We start from the raw sequence: 22,527 nt of genomic DNA, 5'->3' as shown, positions 1-22,527 counted from the left end.
TTGAGAATAAATTCCTTGTCTTATTTCTCGGAGATTTTTTTTTTTCATGTTTACTGTTCATTAATTTTGTAGCATAATGTCATCTCTTCCCCCATATGCACCCTTGCTTCTGCTTTCTTATGTTATGGTCTATATAAACATTGGTCAATGATTGGTCAAAATGCAATCACGTGACTAATAAACGGAGGATCGAAATAGTAATTTTTGCTAGCAGTGACGTCAAGTCAAGTCAAATTCTATAGAATTTGACAGGCTGCGACGAGGCTATACCCGGAATGTGTATTTATGTAAACAACAAATATTGCCCCGTCTATCGTTGTAATATAAGACTTGACATGCATTATTTTCCCCTTGAGACAATGTTACCGATACCTGCATGGGGGGGGGGGAGGACTCCCAATGTCAAGAAGTATATTATTACCAGGAGGTATGAGATATACCTCCTTGCTATTACATTTGTATAGCCTCTAAAAAGGCAATGCATAAGCATGTATATATACTACATACATAATTGGTGGAACGGTGTAAGACGTCATCCTCTCGCAGCTTTCCCAGTTGTTGTGCAGTGGTACAAGGTTACTTTGCAGCCAAAATTCAACAACTACAACCCCTTCTCCATACATACACATTATCAAAGTCATCAAATACCTGGTTATGATATAACACAACTATCTTAGTGTGATGGGAAGAAAGTAAGTTCTTGTAATTCTTTGATTTCATTTTACTCAGGAAATTTAGTGGGAGACTTGACAGGTGATGACGTCATCTATGTGAACAATGTGACTGTAATTTACGTCACTGTTTTGTTAAAACAAGCGACATCGTAAATCCCGATTCTATGCCCGATTTTAGTCTTTGAAATATTCTGGCCTGCTAATAATTGACCACATGTTGGTCAGTCCACTTTAAAGGGACTGCACACTACTGGTTGAGGTGGGGATTCATGTTTTGAACATTCCTAAGTGAGATAATGAGAAACCTCTTATAAACTATGAAACAGCATGTAATTTTAAGGATTCAACGTTTATTTGATGAAAATTGGTTTTCAAATGGCTGAGATATCCAAAAAAGTGATAATAATAAAAGGCGATAGGCCACGCCTTTTATTAGGATCTCTTTGTTTCACCTTGTTTTTGGATATCTCAGTCATTTCAAAACCGATTTTCATCAAATAAACTTTTGATACCCCTTAGAATTGCATGCCCTTTGACATCTCATAGAGTGGTTTCTGAATATCGCGCAAAACGTTAAAAGCCAAGTCCTCACCTCAACCAGAACTGTACACACCCTTTAACGATGGAGTGAAATCACAATGTCAAGTCAAATCCCAACGACCATTGATAGCTCGAGTCCAGATACACATGGATCACTTTCGGTTTCTGGTCCCCAGCAGTAATAGTTCATTCAAAATTGATACCGGACGCCGCAACTCTCACCAAACGATCGGATATGTGACAATCAAGAACAATGGCAAACGAAAGCGCAGTTTGGTGGATAAAATGCTATTGAAACTTGCAAAAGCGGACAACAGAAAGAACGTCAGATGACGACGCTTGATTTCCCTTCCCCCACACATCCCGTTGCAGCTGCGCCAGGATAGAAATCAAGGCATGATCATTTTATTCAGCAACCATCACGGATCTTAACTTACAAGAAAAATACTATTTGTTCACTTTCATTCTAGACATCTGACGATCGCCAGGTTCCGGGGCTCGTAAGTATAAGATCAATCAAGAAACAAAAGCGAAAATCGAAATACCGGGTATGGAAAAAACCCCAACGACTTTTTTTACAAGAATCTTATTGCTTAGCAGTCTCTCACATGACTATCACATGTTTACAGGTGGGAGAGGTATGATGCCAGTATAAACGGATGAATAGAAACTTTGACACTTTGTTTCGTCACCGTCATCTATTTATAGATTTAATTGTCACCTGATATCGATTCTACAGAAAAGCTCGTTTTCTAAAACTTACTTCCCTATTTTTTATAGCAAAGTTTTTCTTGACATCCAGCAAGATAACCTTCCTTTATTTTCTTTTTGTATTATATCTATGTTCTGAAAAAAATCACTGCTTTTAGAACAATCCAGATAGGCCTTATGTACTTTTTTAATACTTTTTTTTAATGCTAGGGTATAGGGTTTGTGTTAGGGTTATGTAGGATTGCTGCTGTTTTTCTTTTATTTATTGCTTCGCCACAGTCATGGACTTTAATGAGGGTTTTTGCAAGATTCGAAGACATAGGACATAATGGTAGATAGAGTCACCGGGATGTACCAGTAGTCTTTTTCTTTATCATAATTATAATCTAGGGTATAGCCTCTTCAGTGTTGCCACTGCTCTATTCTTGAGAGGGCCATATACGATAATTATTTGTGCAAGTTGTCATGTACCCATTACATACACCCGAGTCGAGAGGGACATCATGGTGGGTAAATATATCTTGTCCAAGGACGTACATGCATTTTTATTTTGATGAGAGTCTCATCCATGCTATGCCACATTATTATTCCGAATTGTCTCCTCTCTATGACATTGTCACTGATGATGTTGTCAGTGATTACGACGCCTACATTTTACATGGACTGAGCAATGTTGTGTGTAAACATACCGTCCCCTCTAGCAAGAGGCAAAACACTCTGTCCCTCGGATAGGACATAAAATGGAGGTCCCGTGTATGAGAGAGCAACAACTCATGCACGTAAAAGATCCCGCTTCATTCATTCATCGCAAAGAGCAGGGTGTTTAACCCGGTGAAGTGGTCCCACCTCACATCCAACTGGACCCCATGGAAGACCAGCTTAACGTAGTTGAATATGGGCTATCCAGCCATCTTGTCAGATGAATATGAACAAACAAACAAACAAACAAACATTTTGTCATGACGTTGGACCGGACACCCCCACCCTTTTCCTGAGGGCAAAATCACCCAGTTTATACATGTAGTAAGTATACCCAAAGTCAACCAAGGAAAACAATTCAAGTACCATATGATTATGTGGGAAAGTATCAGGTACATACACGAAGAGTTTCTTTTTGTTTTCTTTTTTTCTTCAAACTTATCATTAACGAAATCTGGAGTTGTCCACATAGATGAAGAAATCTGGCTTTACAGTGTACAATAGTCAACAGAGGATGAACGGATGAACTAAAATTCTCCGGAGGTTGACGCATGAAAACCTACAGTGTAAACACACACACACACGCACAAAAAACCAAATAAACAAACACACAGCCTACATAACCAACCCACATCCACGAGAAAATCTATACACAGAGTGTGCTACATCATAAAAATGAATTTGCACCGAAATGACATAAAAAATGACAATAGACACAAATATTTTTAGTCAACATGTTCTACACTTCTTTATTCATTCGTAAAGAGCAGGAGTAACAGTTGCAATGTAACATTGTACATATGCACACCACATGGGCATGGCTACACAGTTTTTAGCAAAAGTACAGAGACTTCTGACCTTTGATTAACTTATCAACACTAGCAATTTATGCATATAATTGTTATTTCGTTTCTACCCTTCCAACCAAATTATATTACTGTACGACTGGGCATTTTTATACATGAAGATACAGTTAAAAAAAGCTCCCCCTTTTTTTTTTGCCAATATGCAATCTTTGATCATAAGGGAATTTACCAAAAATCTAATCAGCACATCTTGGTTCATGATTGTAAGCATTGATACCTAGGCCAAGCATCCAGTATGAAAGCAAATCCACAGAATTATTTCTATCAAAATGTTGACAACGAGATCTACTTGGGATGGACGGACAGACAGACAGACTGACAACCCGAAAACATTTACAACTACATGTATATACTGCCTCAAGCAGCCTTCAGTGCAGAGGTAATACGAAAGGTCAGGGGTCACAGAATTCCTTCCTAATGTCAGGGGATCAGGTGTCATAACAACCACCATCAGGGTTTGGCAGCCAACACAAGTGTCATGCCACTTTCATGTTCAAGTAAGATTAACAGATGAAAGTCTTCTATTAGTCCTGGAGACAAATCTTTATCAAATTTCTCTCTCCATTTTACATTTTTTAGAACAATTTTTTCATTAAAAAAAAAGGTATCTTTTCATTAATTCACTGCAGTGTTATAATAGCCAAACATTAATGACCTCCGTAGCAGGAAGAGACTGTAGTTGATCAAGAGCATCACTTTGATGATATCATTGTGTACAAAACAATGGAAGAGTACATCATCCTACAAAATGCAACTGCATGAAACTTCCAAAATTTCAAATCTTTGTGGATATCTTGTGGATTTGCTTCCAATCTGCCATCACCCATCCCCTGCACTGTTGGCAAGATGTCACTTGACCTTTTTCCAACCCAAACCTATATAAAGATTCTTCCCATTTACAATGTTATTGACTAAGATTTCTGCATACACTGTATTTCACAAATTTATCTTCATGTTTCTAAATTTATACTCTTTTCTAAATTTGTACTTTTATCTACCAGTTTGTGCTTTAACCATGTAAGACTACTCTTACTATCCCATTTAAAAAAAAAAGAAACAAGGAAAAGTAGAAATTACGCGGTGCGTAATATATGTCCCCGCCGGAAGTAGCATTTTGTAGCAAAATGTACAATATAGGTCAAAAATCAAGGTCAAAGGTCAAAATTCTGTGTAGAAGTTTTGAAGCCCTCACCTAGTGCCATCACATAAAGCAAACGGAATCGAAATCGGGTTAGAAATGGCGAAGGAGTAGCATTTTGTAGCAAAATGTACAATATAGGTCAAAGGTCAAGGTCAAAGGTCACAACTGAAATTCTGTGTACAAGTTTCAAAGCTCCCATGTAGTGCTATCATATAAAGCAAACAGAATCAAAATTGGCTCATAAATGACAGAGAAGTAGCAAATTGAAGATTTTGATCACACACGGACGCACACACAGACGCACACACAGACAGACGCACGGACGCACGGACACACACACATAATATGGAGCCCGTTTCATAGTCCCCTGCTCGAACTCGTTCGGCGGGGACAAAAATGCTTGCTACATTTCAGAGTGGAATGATTGTAGAATAGGTACAATATGCAATGGATGTTTATTAAAACAGTAACAGGTTTGTGTAGGTCTTGACAAACATCGTTTAATGACATACATATAACTCTGTGTCAACATTTAAATTATGTGTACAACATGAAACTCTATACAGCAACAACCAAACAATTACAGCAAAGAGTACAGGAAATGGATAAAAAGGCTCACAACCTAAAATGGCAAGATGGCAAGTGGTCAATATAAAGAATATTCATTCATTGTCACACTATGAAAAGACCAGGTAGCATGTGGATTCATGGGTGGACCAATTAACTAGCTGCCCACCAGGGTACATGTATATTAAAAAACCATGAATAGCACTGGTCACTACTTAGTACATTTTATACCCCTTTCAGAACCCATAATGGATCGGGCCAGGCCTAAGCTACATTGTAAGTCATACAATTTTTAGTTTATGAATGGGTACAATTGTATGTACAGCTGTAGGACCAAAGTGGCCCGTGCCAGGCGCACACTATTTTGGCACTGCTGCAGCCTAGCACCAGGCACGGGCCCGGCGCCGATAGAAGAGTTTATGAACGGTAGCAGCGCCAGACTCGGAACGAAATTTCTTGCACGGTCAAAGGTCACAATTACCTGGCCATGCCTCCGCTGGAGCGCACGTTCAGTTGCGATGGTAGTTATCCCTTATGTGGCCGAGTTCATGAATGGGTCATTGTAAAAGTAGTGCCGCTCTGCTATGGTTACTAAATGCAATTTTTACTGCTTGGCGTGGGCCAATTCAACTTGGGCCAGGAGCTGGCCAAAAATGTGAGAGTTACTGAAAGGGGTAGAAGTGTACTAACAGTCGACTTGAGCTTCAATTCTTTAGCCGAGTGTGTACTCACAGAGATTAGCAATAAAGCTGTACACATTGAATACATGTATATCCAAACCAGGCCATCCTACCCACTTCATTGTATCCCCACACTACCCGGTCTTTAACAAAATCAGATAAAGCATTATTGTTACACTGAAAACAAGAGCTGGGTGGCTATTACTCAGGAGCCTTCATTAATCCATTTCTTAAAACATTCTCAAATCACCATTGACTTTATACACATCTCGTCACATTCTGAGAGACAGTGGTTTAAGGTCGCATGGTACACAAAATAATGAATGTTGCTGGATATCATACAGGTGTCCTGTTCTAGTTCTCCATACACACTATTTTTAAAATCTAAATGCAATGCATCTACAAATACATGAAAACATCTTTGAGCTAGTCAAACATAAACACCACAAAGATTCTTAAATACATCTTAGGGCAAGGTTTCATTCTATATCTTTACTGTTGCTCGTCATATACTTGAGGTCCACTGCATATACACATGTGCAATTTTATTTTTCATATGATGGAATGATATGAAGAGTTTGTTCGCAAAAACCGATAAGTCCATTTTTGCCAAATGGAGATACATTGTATTTGCGATTAAAGGTCAAGAAAAATAAAGAGAATAATAAGAAAATTTTTGCTTCTTTTGACCATAACTTCAAAAATGTACCTTTATACTTAGTGACCAATATATCATTTAAAAGGTATTATTTTGTACTTTATGACAGGGACCGTACTTCAAAATCTTCAAAAATGGACTTATCGGTTTTTGCAAACAAACTCTTCATATCATTTTTTCTTTTTTGCACACAGCAGGCAAACTTGCGAACACAGTGAACATCATTGAAACGCTCTTCCACTGTCAGCAGTTTGTCCCCATATATGCAGTGGACCCCAGATTCAAAACATCAAAATGAAAATGTACTCAACCTTGTACACAATTGTCATCACACGTACACACGTACACACACACACACACAAACAAACAAACATAGACACAATGGCAACAACATAGAAACAATGTCAATTGCTAACAAATTCACTCAACTAAACATAGATCTAGAAGGCATTCCAGCATGGTAAACATATAAATTATGTACACTTTATATAACTGTACAATAAATAAACCACAAAAATACTGTTTTTAGTCATGTACAAATTAAAAAAGCAAAAACATTTCAGAGCACTGTCAATTCTGAAATGAATTAACTGTCAAAACAGCAATAATAACTACACTCAGTATATGAAATTAAGATGCTGAAATACTTGTACCTCTAATGGATGTTTAACACAAACCTCATGTTGCAGAAAGAAATACATTACACAGTTTATTTCTCTTCATTATCTACCAGCTATTCTGAGCTGAATGAATATTCATGCAGGGACTGTAAAATGTGGTCCACAATACTGCAATGTATATAGCAAAATGTGTATCGTTTCATAAAAACTTCAGTGTAGCTTTGAAGGGAAGGTGAATTACTTGGTATGGTGATTATCAATATCTGCATCTTGGCCTTCTATGTACAAGCACTATTTTTGTACAAGGACTAATATTTTCACCTGAACAGTAAAGTTCAACAGTTTAATAGTAATTTTCATCTCCTTTCCATCTATCCAACATTCTAATCTTTTATCATGGTCATTAGCATCATGATTATTCATGGTACCAAAATTGCATTGATCTCGCATTATAACATTTTACCCTTTTAAACCATGAGAGCCGTGTCTCATTGTTTTAGACTGGCAGAATTGTGATATTTGCCAATGCCCATTCATTACGATTAAACAAATGTAAAAGCACAATTTTATCTATGCATAAAACCTAAAGATTACATATACTGCAAACTGTAATCTCCATTCATTTTGTTCGGGATCTCCCAACACTGACATAAAAACATCTCAAAGTCATAACATCTATTTGGTATGAACTCAAAATTCGATAAAAGGAGAGCTCCTGTACTGCACATTTTTGCACTCTTATCTTTTCAGATAAATTCAGCAGAATATCTGAAGAGAAGTGTCTCTTGCTTTTGTCAAAACGTTGCTGTACCCCAATGTGATTCATGTGTGTTCAATGTCAACCTTACCATACCTACTTGATGATCAATAATGACATCATGCTATAATAATGCACAAAGACAAAAACATGATTGAAAAACATTTGCAAACAAGAGCAACACAGGTGCATTAACGACTACAAATCCTGGTAAAACCACAAGCCCCTAAAAGTCTATCCAGTTTTCAGGGAGCAATAACAAACAAGAATACAGCAACAGGATTTGGCAACTTGTATTTGAAAAGACTTTCCCTCTGATACACTATATGTGTAGCTGTGATTTTTTTTTGCTGAGTGAAAATCTATGAAATGACCAAATACACTGAAGTTAACACCATTTTTGTGTCCCATAGAGCTTGTCGATAACTACAGCACTGAACTTTCAACCAGTAAACTTTTAGTAAACAGAATTTCAGTTAGGACGTGTGTCACATAGATTCATTTTGCTGATGGGGTAACAGGACCTTGTTTCCCTTATTTTGGTAAAAATCAATTTAAAAAATAATTGTCAGATAATCAGTAAAGTGATATCCTGTCTAAGTCCTCTAAATTCTGTCTTACCCATAAGATGAAGCCCCATGGCATGTCACAGGAAAGGCGATCCCATTTGCCATATTTAGTGTTTTGGCTGCCATGTTGTTGTTGTTTTTTTCCGCTCTCCTGAACATTTGAGATTTCTGAGATACAAGGTTTTGTCTCCCCCCACCTCCGATCAGTGATATATAAGTCAGACAGAGTATACAGACTATCCACACATACTATCTTGAATACTGTAGAATCAAACATGAGAGAGAATTAAATCAAAGTTTGGCACAGTAGCATTCCATTCTGCATGGATCGTGTGGATCTTACATTTTGTACGAATCCTTTCAATCCTGCCTCATAGAAAGATGACCCAAGGTCTACCTTCTCTGAGCAGATTAAAAACAAAACAAGACAAACTATCTAAACTGGAATTTACAATTCGAAAATTTGCTCTGAAAGTTACTTGCTCTAAAGTGAAGTAAAACAAAACAAAACAATGAGTGTCTGAATGATACTGAACAAATATCTAGAAAGTCACTTATTTCTAATTGATTTATAAATAAGAAAGACAGTATGAAGTTAGAAAATGTTTAAAGGACAAGTTCACCTTCATTAACATAAGGATTGAGAGAATGTAGCAATATTAGTAGAACACATCATTGAAAGTTTGAGGAAAATCGGACAATCCGTTCAAAAGTTATGAATTTTTGAAGTTTTTGTGCAGTCACCGCTGGATGAGAAGACTACTGCAGTGCATGATGTCACATGCGTACAAACAGTATAAGGAAACTCATCTTTTGAAAAAAGTACACATTCCCTCGACTCATTACTTACATATGTTATGGGTAATATTATTCCCATTGCCTTTAGAAAGAGGCAAGTCAAGTGCTCTTTTATTATGCGAAAAAAGAGAAAATATGTTGAATCTTCATTACATTTTCTTTATACTGTTGTACTCATATGACATCACGAGCCTTACTAGTCTCCTCATCCAGCGATTCAAACACAAAAATTCTCAAAATTCATAACTTTTGCATCGATTGTCCAATTTTCCTCAAACTTTCACTTATGTGTTCTACTAATATCGCTGCATTCTCTCAATCCTTATGTTTATGAAGGTGAACTTGTCCTTTAACACCATCATGATAACCAGTGAATATTTAGTAGAAATTTGAACTTGGGAGATCACTAGCATCGTACACTTGGGGTGCGTTCGAATGCTCTAAAGTGAACCAAAGCGAACTGAACCAAAGCGTACCGTGCCGAACTGTGCCAGTTTTGGAGCGTTCGAGCGCTCTGTTGAGAAAGCGTACCTCACGAGTTACTTTTAGAAAAGGTCATGCATTTTTGTAGCAAGAATGTCATCCACCTGGTGCTTGAACTACTTACACCTGTCCCGAACAAAGAGAATTATGTTTTTGCATTGTGAAGTATGCGCATGATACGCGCATGCTTAACGACAAACTTTTGGTACGCTTTGGTACGCTTTTGGAGCACATTGGGAAGTGGTCCACTTTTGGCTCGGTACAGTACGGTACAGTACACTTTAGGAGTGTTCGAGCGCTCCTCTGGCGTGGGTACGGTACGGTACAGTTCGCTTTAGGAGAGTGCTCATACACACCCCCTGATGCTGAACAGGAAATTGTACGGGCTAGAAGGAAAACATTAATTACACATTAAGGAAGTTATGAAGGGGTATTGCAAATACCCTTTATCATTATGATTATTATCATATTTACAGGTAGATAATATATTCAATTTCCTCATGCTCAATTTCTAAACCTGTTGGCAAGGACAGTCAAACAACAGCATCAGCCGAGAGAGCCAAAAGCGCTACTATCATACTGTTAAACATCCTTGTACTCAGTGTCCTTTTGCTTCCAAATACCAAAGAGCTATACAAATACTAACTGGTGTCATGTGATGAAAACAATGCTCACGTGGAAAGACATTTCACTGCACTTATACTGTCATGTCAATGGCAACCGTTCATAATCAGCAGGGAAACCTTGGACTGCACCTCAAGGCCGGAAGAAGAAGGAGCCGACCTTAAGGAGTCCCAGCGTTGCCATGGTTGCCAGTTGCTTCCCGCTCCACGCTCCAGTGGAGTCCCTCGACCAGTCCTGGTAGAATTCAATCAGTCCCTCCTGGGGAGATCACAAGACAAGAGAGGACAATGAGATTTGAAGTATGTCAATTTGTGGTTGCTAATAGACTGTAATAATGCTGTTAAATCATTACACAGTAATCTGTAGACTGGACTGAGCGATGCATCAATGTCAGAGTATTCCTTACAACAAAAAAAAAGACGAAAAGAAGAAAAAGCATTTATACTTGGAAGATCAAGCAAAAACAAAATAGATATCAACTTTAAGCCTACATAATAGGAAAGAGACTAAAGAGATGTACTACAGAGTTAAGGCAACCCAAGATTTGTACTAATGGTAAAAGACAGACATAATGTGAAAGTGTTAATTTTCACCCATTTCGCCTAACCAGAAATTAGTGCGAAAATAAAAGCATGCAAATATTTTTTGCTGATCATATGTATCATTATGTAATGTCTTGATACCATGGAATTAAATACATACAAAATTGATCTTACTCTGCAGAGAGTGAAAAATTACTTGCGCAAAAATATCCCCTTTTGCAGTGCATCACAAAGTAAAATAAAAACAGATCGGTAGACAAGCAAAAATAAAGCAAAGACTGATCTTGGGGATCAATCAATATGCATGTAGGCCAACCGTCGCCATCACCAAGCTCTGGTCACTGGGCACATTGCAATAAATAAAGAGACAAGACCCCAGACAGAAAGTATTAGTCACCAGTGTCCAGTTCATCCTTCTCCTACCCCTCCACCCCCCCCCCACCCCCATCCCTTGTGTATTTTGTGTATTTTTTTTTTTTTTTCGGGCAGGATGCCAAGAGAATTACAAACTGACCCTTCCGCGCAATTCAAAGAAAAGCATGCCAATCTATCATTCCCAGACAAGCTAGAAGTATGATTCATCCAGATTATCATAGAATGCTGGGCTCTTATTACCCCAAATTAGCCACTTCACTCCCACGTTAGCCCCTTTATAGAGACATTGTCAGCTTTTTAATACAATGTTGTGACACAAACACACTTGTGCCTGTCATGGTAGCCATGACAAATGGGTCAACTCCCTCCCTTAAAATATGCATTGCACAGGTCTTGACAACGTGTTTTGTCTAGTGGTCCATTTGGGCCACTAAAATCTTTTAATCTGAAGTTTGGTGACCCAAAAAAGATATGTAGTGGTCCAAAATAAAAGCAAAAGTTCCAATCCAATTTTAAAGGGGCTGTACAGTACTGGCTGAGGTGGGGATTCATGTTTTGAACATTCCTAAGTGAGATAATGAGAAACCTCTTGTGAAATATGAAAGAGCATGTAATTTTAAGAAGTATTCAACGTTTATTTGATGAAAATTGGTTTTCAAATGGCTGAGATATCCAAAAAAAGTGATAAGGACTACAGGCCACACCTTTTATTAGGATCTCTTTGTTTCACCTTGTTTTTGGATATCTCAGCCATTTCAAAACCGATTTTCATCAAATAAACTTTTGATACCCCTTAGAACTGCATGCTCTTTGACATCTCTTAGGGTGGATTCTGAATATCTCTCAAAACGTTGAAAGCTAAATCCTCACCTAGACCAGAACTGTACACACCCTTTAATCTTAGTTGCCCAATCAGGCCATCAAAAGACAAATTTGGTGGCCCGGCACGAATTTTAGTGGCCTGGGCCACCAGGCCACTGCTAATGTCAAGATGCGATTATAGTATGAATTAGGTACATGTATGTATTTGGTACAAGCACTGTGTCTCCCCCCCCCCCCCAATAAGACAACACGAAACAACACGAAACAGGTCATAGGGCCTACACGTTAATTTCATTTGGGGGGGGGGGAGGCGTAGGGTAAGTGTGGATGAGTGTGCAAGGGCAAATTATCTTAAGCCTTTCATTATCTCTTTGTAAATTTACATAATTCTATCTCAGTTTCTCTTTTAAACCTAATGAAAAATACGCAATGGTGTGACACCATACAGGCATGATGCCTCCACTAACTGCAGGAACTTTGCAGATCAAGTGAGTACTCACTAATTTTGGCTTTAGCTACATTGTACATACATTTTTGTACTGCAACACATCATGGGCTTGCTCTACAAGCCGAATGTCATGTAATATCACCTATCACTTTACCTCATGAATATGGAACTTATACTGTGCTCACCAGCAACATGAAATTTACACTGAATCACATTCTCCGCTCCTGTCATCATGCTTTCCCAGTCACATGACTCATAGTTTTTTCCCACTAGCCAACGAATTTCCCCGTATGGTCAGCCACATCATCAAACTCAACATTATCACACTTTTCCATGATGCAATTGATTGCGCAATACTTGTGCATCTCTTCAGGCAAAAAAAAAAAAAAAAAAAACAATCTGAGGGATTTTCTGTTTGTTGGCTATGCATCCATTGATATTAAAGATTTACTCCTACAGACATACAGTGTAGTCATAAGACCTGTTGTTTATAAAATCATCAAGCATGTGACAATGACAAAAGCATGTTATTCTCTACTGCTGGCAAGAACTTTAATCGCCAAGAAAATAGTTCATAAATCATGTTTGCTCCCCCCCCCACCCCACCCCATTGAATATCTCCCCTTTTTCCATTCTAATTGAGGTAGTCAATATGTCCTTCGTTTATCTAATTTTAGGAATTCTGTAATAGTTAGTGACTATTACATGACCTTTTCATGTGGCATGTTTACTGTGATAGTATAGAGTAAAAACCTCCGGGAGTTGTTTACTTTCATTTTTAATAGCTTCTCTGTATCATTTTTGTCTACCGTAGCTACCCGCTGATGAATGGAATTAATTCACAAAACTATTGATTTGTGTTGAGGTTGGAAATGGAAACCTCCGTGATAAAAATAGCATTAATGGTACACATAATTCAACTCTAAAAACAAAACAACTTCAGTTTTGTCTCCAAATTATGTTTGTTGGAAATTATGTACAATGTACTGCATGCATACATGTACAACAAATACTGTCTGTTGATTCTTGCATATGTATACGAAGATGAGCCTGTTGTGCACAAAAATATCACAAGAAGATCTTGACACAAAAATTATATAATAGGCCTACAGGATAAACATTATGTGCATAAATGTGATTAAAAAATATGACAGAAAAGTAACAGGAATAAGGCATTGGGATACACACACAAGTTGTAGGAGAATGTACCAGTATGATGTACATAGTGTACATGTGGGCTTTTACACTGTATGTACTTGTTCATGTTATTTAATGTTTTATAGCATCAAATTTTAAACATGAACCCAACACATGAACACTGTGAGGCTACAGTATGATGCATAGTGTGACATTCCACAAACAACAACAAAATATTAAACTGATCATGTCAATGCACCTATATGACAGCAAGAATGTGTTGTCCTGGTGAAACTAGTGCTGTGCAGAATGTCACATAATATCTGCTGCAGGTCACAATCCTAACCTTTTGACTTGAAGCAGGGTGTGTTCGGTTTGTGGTCTCTGAATAATACTGATTTTTGCTCACAAACAAGAGAATAAAAAGCTTCATTTTCTCTTTAAAATGCCAGGAATGCTGCTCTTATGAAAAAGTGAAGTGAAGAGCAAAATATCAGAAATATGATGTGGTTTTCAGGCCAGTATATCATGATTTTTAAAAAATAAATCTTTTGTGGCATCACACAAACTGTTTCTACTGAATATTCATGAGAACTATGATTGTGAAATACCAAATTCATCCTTTCTTTCTTTCCTCAAAATAGTCTTTCACGGTTTTTAGACCAGTCCATAATGATTTCCTTTGGTGAATCATTAGGCCCGTTCACACACAAGGGAAAAAGTGCGATTTAAAAATCGATTTTCTTATCGCGATCAAAATTTCGAAATTTTTTCCAGTGTGGACAGAAAAATCTCACTAATTACCGCGATCCTTATCGCGATCCAACTCGCACTATTAGTGCGATTTTTCAGAATAATCGCGATTATTTTGCCAAGCGTCGTGTGTGTGAGCGCGATCGAGATTCGGAAATCGGTATCTTTAATCCCATCGTTCGTAGCGCGTGCGAAACTCTATTGGGACTGCGGGCGGGGTCAGTCTTCGGTCATGCAAGTTTCGCGCATGCGCAGTTTGGCCACTGATCGTTCTTTCCTTGCTGCGAAGTGCGATTTTTCCCTGTGTATGAACGGTCGAAAAAAAAATCGAAATTTGGATCGCGATTGAAATTTCGATTTTCGTTGTTTGTGAACGGGCCTAATTATGATTGATATGACCCTTCAAGTTGTCATTACAGGAAGTGCACATTGTAGGTTCTGTTTCTTCTTGTTGTTGTTCTTTAGTTCTTTGGGATTTTTCGCCCTTTGTCATGAATAATAAGCCAATGCTTGATAAATATTCAGTATATTTTTGTATTTTGCAATATTGCCTTTGCCTGCAATTTTGTTTGATCACACTACATCACAATTTGTAGTTCGTGCACAGCTCACTGGAGGAAAAAAAAAGACAATAGTCATATTCATACCTGACTATACATTGCTTTGACAATATTCATCAATTCCAGGCATATTGTTTGCCTTTCTCACGCCACCCTACCCATACAGAAGACTGTTGACTTGATTTCACTCAACCACACACAGGAGTGTACACTGGCACACCTTCATAACACAAGTACTAGTAGTCTCTGAATTAGGCACTAATATCCTCTATAAACACCACATGCTGTAAAACACGATATATTTGCGGCATGAAATTTTAGCGAATTGGAGCCGACGGCTTTTTTCGTGGCATGAAATTTTCGCAAATTGCCACTGGCATTCAATGCATATAATGTAGGTAAGAACCTTTGCGGGCATTTTAATTTCGCGAATCCTGGCTCTCGCAAATTCGCTGAATTAAAAATGCGTGCGAACATTCCTCGTTTTACATTATTTTGCAGGGTTTTTATTTTCACAAATTTCAAGCAACTGGTGCTTTCCATGAATTTGAAAATAAGTGGAAATATCAAGTCCAATCCTGACATAAATGCAACATGCACAAGTACATGCTACAGTCGTATATATATTTCTCCATCCATTACTGTCCTCCACGATGGCAAATTTAATAAATCACAAAATTGATGGGCAGTTCCTCTTCCAGTTATAAATATCTAGAATGGGATTCAACAGCAGCCTACTACAGCAGTCTCTGTATCACTATCACCTTCAATTTTCTCCTTTAAAAGGATGGTATAGTTTTGGTTGAGACCTGGCTTCAGGTTTCAAACTTTTTTGATGAGATAGTGAGAAACCTCTTATGAAATGAGAAGGAGCAGGTACAGTCATTCTAAGAAGAATTCAGTGTTTATTTGGTGAAAATTGGTTGTGGAATGGCTGAGAAATTGAAAGCAAAGCGATCCTAATAAAAGGTGGCACCCAACTTTTATTAGGATTGCTTTGTTTTCGAAACTGATTTTCATCAAACTTTGAATTCCTCTTAGATTGGTACGCTCTGAAACATTTCATTTAGTGGTTTCTTAATCCTCATCTTCACCAATACTATACCATCCCTTTAAAGTCATGGTATAGAATTGGTGGGTCCCACCTTTTAATAGGACTACTTTGTTTTTGGATATCTCAGCCATTTCAAAACTGATTTTCATGAAATAAACTTTGAATTCCTCTTAGAATTGTATGCTCTTTAACATTCATAAAGTGGTTTCTGGGTACCAGTACCAGTGTCTCGCAAAAAAGTTTAAAGCCGAAACCTCACCTCAACCAATAGTATGCATACCATACCTTTAAAGGGTGTGTACAGTTCTGGCTGACATGAGGATTTAGCTTTTAACGTTTTGCGAGATATTAAGAAACCACTCTATGAGATGTCAAAGAGCATGCAATTCTAAGGGGTATCAAAAGTTTATTTGATGAAAATGAGTTTTGAAATAGCTGAGATATCAAAAAACAGGGTGAAACAAAGAGATCCTAATTAAAGGCATGGCCTGTCACCTTTTATTATTATCACTTTTTTGGGGGATATCTCAGCTATTTGAAAACCAATTTTCATCAAATAAACGTTGATCCTTAAAATTACTGTATGCTCTTTCATATTTCATAAGAGGTTTCTCATTATCTGACTTCGGAAAATATGAATCCCCACCTCAACCAGTACTGTATTGTCCCTTTAAAACGTAAATCTTTTTTGGCCTTGATGCCCCCTACTGGCAGTGATGCCTCCTCCACAAATATGAGAAGTCAAATTTAAAGTGGCCATGACCCAAATCCAATGAGATTTGAGGCCTGTAAACCATTACTACATTCATCCCAACTGTTTGTCCTTCTGAGTATGATTGTTTTGTAATTCTCTCAATCTTAAAGGGACTACATTGTAAAAAAAAAAAACAACAACAACAAAACAGATTTCATGATATCAATGTTTGTGGATTTGAGCCAATAGTCTTTTTTTTTTTTGCGGCAGGATACAACGTATCTGCTGCAAATTGTTACAGGCATTCGTATAGTGTATAAGACAAAAACTTTTCCATGCATTTGAATTGTGCGAATCTTGAATCTCATGAAATTCAATGTATAACAGAATTTTACAAAATTTTGTATGTAACAAAATGTCATGACTTTAAACATTATACAATATGTACATGTAAAGAGGTAAAATATAAAGCAGTGTCAAATTGAAGGTATATTATATGGGAGGAAACACTTCAAATTAAGTTTTGAGAGAAAAAAAAATAAAATGTCCCATTATATATTTCATTATAATTGTCCTACTTTCTTCAGATTAAATTAACATGCCTACAAAAACCTTCCAAACCAACACTCTTCCAGTGATAGCATGTCATACACTGATAAAGTTAACAAAAGACATTGTCATTGGAATGCACCTTCCCCTCGACTGAGCAAAATGCGTATGTTTCTATGTTACAATACATAAACACTACCAGTAGTTACAATGTATGCCCAAAGGTCCATCCCAATGTGTTACCGGGTAATCATATTAGGGCCTACATACTGTGGTTAGTACTTTCCCAGTGATTGATAGTGACATAGAAATGCAACAGTATTATACAAAGGGTCAGATTTTACTGTTTTCAAAATCCTTGGCTTTCTCTACCATATTTCTCTAAAACTGACCTTATCCTTCCCTGGTATGTACAGTATATTCCCAAACATGACATCTTAACCTTTGTTGTCTAATGTCTTGATGTACAAGTTATAACATTTGAACTTCACCGTCAGTTCAACACTTTCAGTCTGTTAACATTGTCAAATTTCATTCTGTCTCTGAGTGTTGTCATCGTTATTCTATTGGATTTTTTTTTTCTTTTGGTGGTGGGGGGGGGGGGATGTTGGTTCCTTTCTGTGAAACAAAACCTGTATCCATGAGTTTGTAAGGTATACTTCGTTTATCACAACTACGTGTACAGTATGATACTGTGAACAAGCATCTGGATGCAAGACTAGGCATTGACCTACCCACAAGGCAAAGGTAACCCCTGCCTATCCATGGTGAACAAGTTTGAATAAACAGCTGTAACCACAAATATGCAGCTAGGGAAATTGGAAACTTCCAAAGCACAGTTCATTGCTGGAATGTCAAAGCAGAGCACTCTTGAACGCTTGACCTACATTTGTGACACCAGCTTTCGCTAGTTCAATTTCACACACATACACGTACAGGTACAACACGCACTCTCTCTCTCTCTCTCACACACATGCACACACACACACACACATGCTTGCACATAATACAGTTGGGTACATCTTTCACTTACTTACACCCTTGCTTACACCATCGCCCACAAACACCTACTTGTACCGCCACTGATAAATGCCGCGCACAACTTGCACGCTCTTGTGCTCAATCACGTTTTGAGATATATACAGTATGTGAGAAGAAATTCGAAAGCTCTTGCCATATCGGTAAGGAAATTCAATTCTATTGGATCGATCAAACAAGGGTTTATATATGGTTAGGGGGAGAAAGGTTTGCAGTTTAAATTAGGGACATATGGTTTGCCACAGAAAAATAGACAATTGATAGGATATATTGGACCCGATAATAGCAATTTCTTGTGCTAGCCTTTTGCTTGAATCTGTATGCATAAAAACAAGCAATTGCTTGGGGGGAAAAACTTTTGCTAGCAAGCACAAGCAACTGCTTAAAGGACAAGTTCACCTTCATTAACATAAGGATTGAGGGAATGTCGCAATATTAATAGACCACATCCACTCAAAAGTTATGAATTTTTGAAGTTTTTGTACAGTCACCACTGGATGAGAAGACTACTGCAGTGTATGATGTCACATGTGTACAACAATATAAGGAAAATATCAAGAGAATTTCACAAAATTTCATCTTTTGAAAAAATACACATTCCCTTGACTCGTTACTGACATGTTATGGGTAATATTATTCCCATTGCCTTTTGAAAGAGGCAAGTCAAGTACTCTTTTATTATGCAAAAAAAGTGAAAATACGTTGAATTTTCTTTACATTTTCTTTATATAATCATCCCGCGACGCGACGTCACATCACATCACCACAGTACATCATGCATCCAGGACAGACAGCGTGCAAGCTGTGAAATTTTCAGAGCGAGCTTGCGCACGCACCGGAGGATACTGTATCCTCTGGAGCGTGCGCAAGCTCGCTCTGAAAATCTCACAGCTTGCGCGCTGTCTGTATGTGCTGGATGCGTGATGTGACGTCACGTTGCAGGATTCCAGAAAAAAAGCGCCCAAAGGTTAGCGGACGGCGGAATTCATGAAGAAAGCGAACCCGTCATACATACGAAGTGATTAGTTTGCTAACAAACTGGAGTACCCACCTACTCTATCAGCATGGAATAGTAATTTGGAATATATGCACAAGATCAGGTTAGTACTGATGTGATTTTTCTAGTTATGAATTTTTGTAAAAAGATGTCAGCTTCAAGAGGCTGATTTGTGCGCGGAGAGGTGAGAGCCGCAGAAAAAAGCACAAAAATATTTAGTCGGATCAGGCCGCTAGGTGCGGCAGCCTTGCATTGACCGAACCCGCTAGCGCCCGTGTTTCGATGGGTCGCTGTGCATCGGTTGATTAAAACTTGATTGTTGTAAAAAAAAAAAGACAGAATTTTTTCTTCTTTTCATCATGGATAGTGGACATGTGTGTGTAACAAAAAATCACTGTGCAAAGTTGCGACAATTTATATGTCAGATGTGAGATGAATAAAAAGTGAACAGGGAGCTTCACGAGTCTCTCTCCCCAGGAGCGTCATGAGGCTCTCCGGAGGCCTCGTGAGGCCGAGGATCGCTCGTACGGGGGAGCAGGCCTCATGAGCAGGTTTCCTGGACTGCTGTAATTTGGGATTAAGCAGTGATGGGAATCAGCCATGTACGTGAATGTGTGTGTGAGCATCTGTGTGTTAGCATCTGTGTGTTTGCATTTTATAAGTGTCATTTCATATCATAGCTCTTCTGCTATGTATACAGTCATGTTGACCATGAAATGTTTCTGCACACACACACACCCTTTCAAATACATGCTCTCAAACCCCGCCTTTGTTCTTGCGTTCCCACAGGCATGACGTCCCTTTTGTTTAAAACGAAGCAATTGCTTTTGTAGGACAAGCAATTACAAGCAAAAGCAAAAGGTTATGCATAAGAAATTGCTTGAGCTAGATCTTTTAGTTTTACTATAGAATCTAGACAAGCTTGTGCTTGAAGCAGTTGCTTACACGCAATTGCTGGTTTGTTATAATCGTGCATTCGACCCATTATCAGGTCATTCTTTTTTTTAAATCTTTTTGTTTTGATAAAAAATACTCGATACTCAGCTGTTTTCAGCAAGGTGCCTATTTGTGGCTGGCGCAGTTTCCAATTTCATTCATCAATAGACAACTATAACACTCCAGCTAACATCAAGGTGTGAGCTTAGCTTATAGTCCCACTTTAGACAACAATCTTTACAAGCAGAGACAGAAAAATCTGTCTGTCCAGAGGAGTTTTTTTTTATCATTTTTTGACATTTACGACTCTCCTCCGTATCTTGTGAAGCCAGATGTAGTGTCTGCGACACATATCCCCGACGACCAGATACAGACCGATCTCTTGGTCACATGCAGGAGAATACTCGCAAGTTAAAACTTATCAATGGGTAGTGACACCTAAGCTGATTGGGCCTTTTCATCAATGAATGCAACGGCCCCTGTCGCAAACAGGCACCCTGTACAACTACAAGGCCTGTTGCACACAGGGTTGTTTACTATAGAAGAATTATAGGTGCATGGTCGCGGTGTTTAAGTCAAATGCGTACGCGGGCGCACGGTGCAAGTTTCCTATAAAGACCTACGCTATCGACTCCTCTTTAGCGAATACGCTGTGGCCCACTTCCCCGAGTCCGAAGAAGTCCGATTCACTGTATACATCCATGGTCCGATCACAGTTCGGCTCATGATTCGGCTGAGGGGGATGTCAGCTCTAGCAAACTTCTTTTGTGATGTCAAAATAACAAGCACATATGCACGCACCCTGGCACTACAGACTGCGCGATGCGCAGAGAAGACAACGAAGGCAACGTTACTTTAATAGCAACACCTAGAATTAATACTACGCACTTTACTCTTGATGACAGCTCAACTTTGGTAATCTTGGTATCAATTAATGCTAATGGTGATCGGCAGTATCATCAACAGCGCCCTCTACACTACCGGGACTAGATGCACCTTTAAAAAAAGGGGGGGGGGGCAAAGAAAAAAAAATGACACTTGCAATGAGATGTCTACCAAGGAGCTTCAAACACATGTGTTTGAAGCTCCTTGTGTCTACTGAGAGTGAGAGCTATCTTCTTACCCATCCCCCATTTTCCAAAATCCATGTCCTGAGGTGTGAGTCGATGTACGAAGTCATGAGCTGTTGAACTCGTCTGCTTGCCTGGGGAATTCGTTTCTCGGAGCTCCAAACGCACAAAGACCCCCCAAAGGCCAGAAACGCGATAATTCGTCCCCACGATATCACTGTATCGAGGAACATTTCCTCCGCCACGGCGGAGAACGTCGAAATTATCGAGTTCACCGTCACATCTGCGGTGGCAAGCCCTAGCTGCTTTTGCATACCGCTGAAGGTATCTCCGTATTGTATCATGAATCGTTCAGAAAGATTCACGATTGCTTCGTGGAGATCTTGAGGGACGTTTTCGTTCAAGGCTGGGTTCGGAAAGTCATTGATGTCGATGTCCACTCCGCTGCTCTCTAAACGATAGCGCACAAAATCCGCCACAACACTTGCCGTACTCACGCCCGGCATCTTCAATCGTTCTCCTGCCTTCCTTTCTGCGGAGCCTTTTCTTTCTCTCTTGACAAAGCGCAGATGTTCGCCTCAGCAACAAATCGATAACTTCGGTGTACTGAACTCCAGGAATCGGGATTTCCACGGGTGTGAAGGTACCGTAGACCTAGGTTGCAAGTTTAGTCGGATCTAGTATGCCTCCTCCTGATAAAACAACAAAACTGCGCAGTGATGATCAGAATACGATTTTCTAATCCCGGTAATGCAGCATGCTTCGCGCTTCGGCAAAACTACAACCTCGGCATCACACAAACACGTGTATTTGTGGGCATGCTGTGATCACGATAAGTTCGTGTATATCCGCGCACTGTACTGTAGTATCTCGTCGGTCGAAGGCTTCTAATGCACACCGCACGATAAAAATCGCTCGCTTTTTATACACTGGAAGCTCCCCGTCTCGCTCTCGCGGGAAATACTTCGTACACAGTCATGATGCCCTGGTGGCTAGCTATGCAAAACTCGGGAGTTTGCGGATTTCACGGGAAAGCACCGAATACACACATGTGCCACTGCATCAGGCTGTACCATTATGCTTACAGAACAACTTAAAAATAAATCATTAATATATCGACCAACGCTCTCATATTAAAGCAATAGTAAATGCAAAGCTTTTTGAT

General features: G+C 38.8%; 1 protein-coding gene across 1 annotated transcript; it reads right to left on the bottom strand.

Moving 5' to 3' along the window:
• Positions 1-10,155: 10,155 nt before the first annotated feature.
• LOC140243919 (bcl-2-like protein 1) lies at positions 10,156-22,025 on the bottom strand. Its single transcript, XM_072323590.1, has 2 exons — positions 21,416-22,025; positions 10,156-10,645 (listed from the first exon to the last, which is right to left on the bottom strand). Exons 1-2 carry the CDS (start codon positions 21,866-21,868, stop codon positions 10,520-10,522), a joined length of 579 nt encoding a protein of 192 aa, XP_072179691.1. The 5' UTR covers positions 21,869-22,025; the 3' UTR covers positions 10,156-10,519.
• Between the last annotated feature and the right edge of the window lie 502 nt (positions 22,026-22,527).

This window comes from Diadema setosum, chromosome 20 (genome assembly GCF_964275005.1).
Source record: "Diadema setosum chromosome 20, eeDiaSeto1, whole genome shotgun sequence".
Classification (NCBI taxonomy): domain Eukaryota; kingdom Metazoa; phylum Echinodermata; class Echinoidea; order Diadematoida; family Diadematidae; genus Diadema; species Diadema setosum.
The sequence above is the reverse complement of the archived record's forward strand: the minus strand, read 5'-3'. Positions and strand labels throughout refer to the sequence as shown.

Bases quoted from the DNA above. Each gene is read 5' to 3' on its own strand.
- LOC140243919 (XM_072323590.1), bottom strand. From the start codon at position 21,868: ATGCCGGGCGTGAGTACGGCAAGTGTTGTGGCGGATTTTGTGCGCTAT. The intron at 10,646-21,415 runs GTAAGAAGATAG...TGATCTCCCCAG, and splicing joins TTTTGGAAAATGGGGGATGG to GAGGGACTGATTGAATTCTA.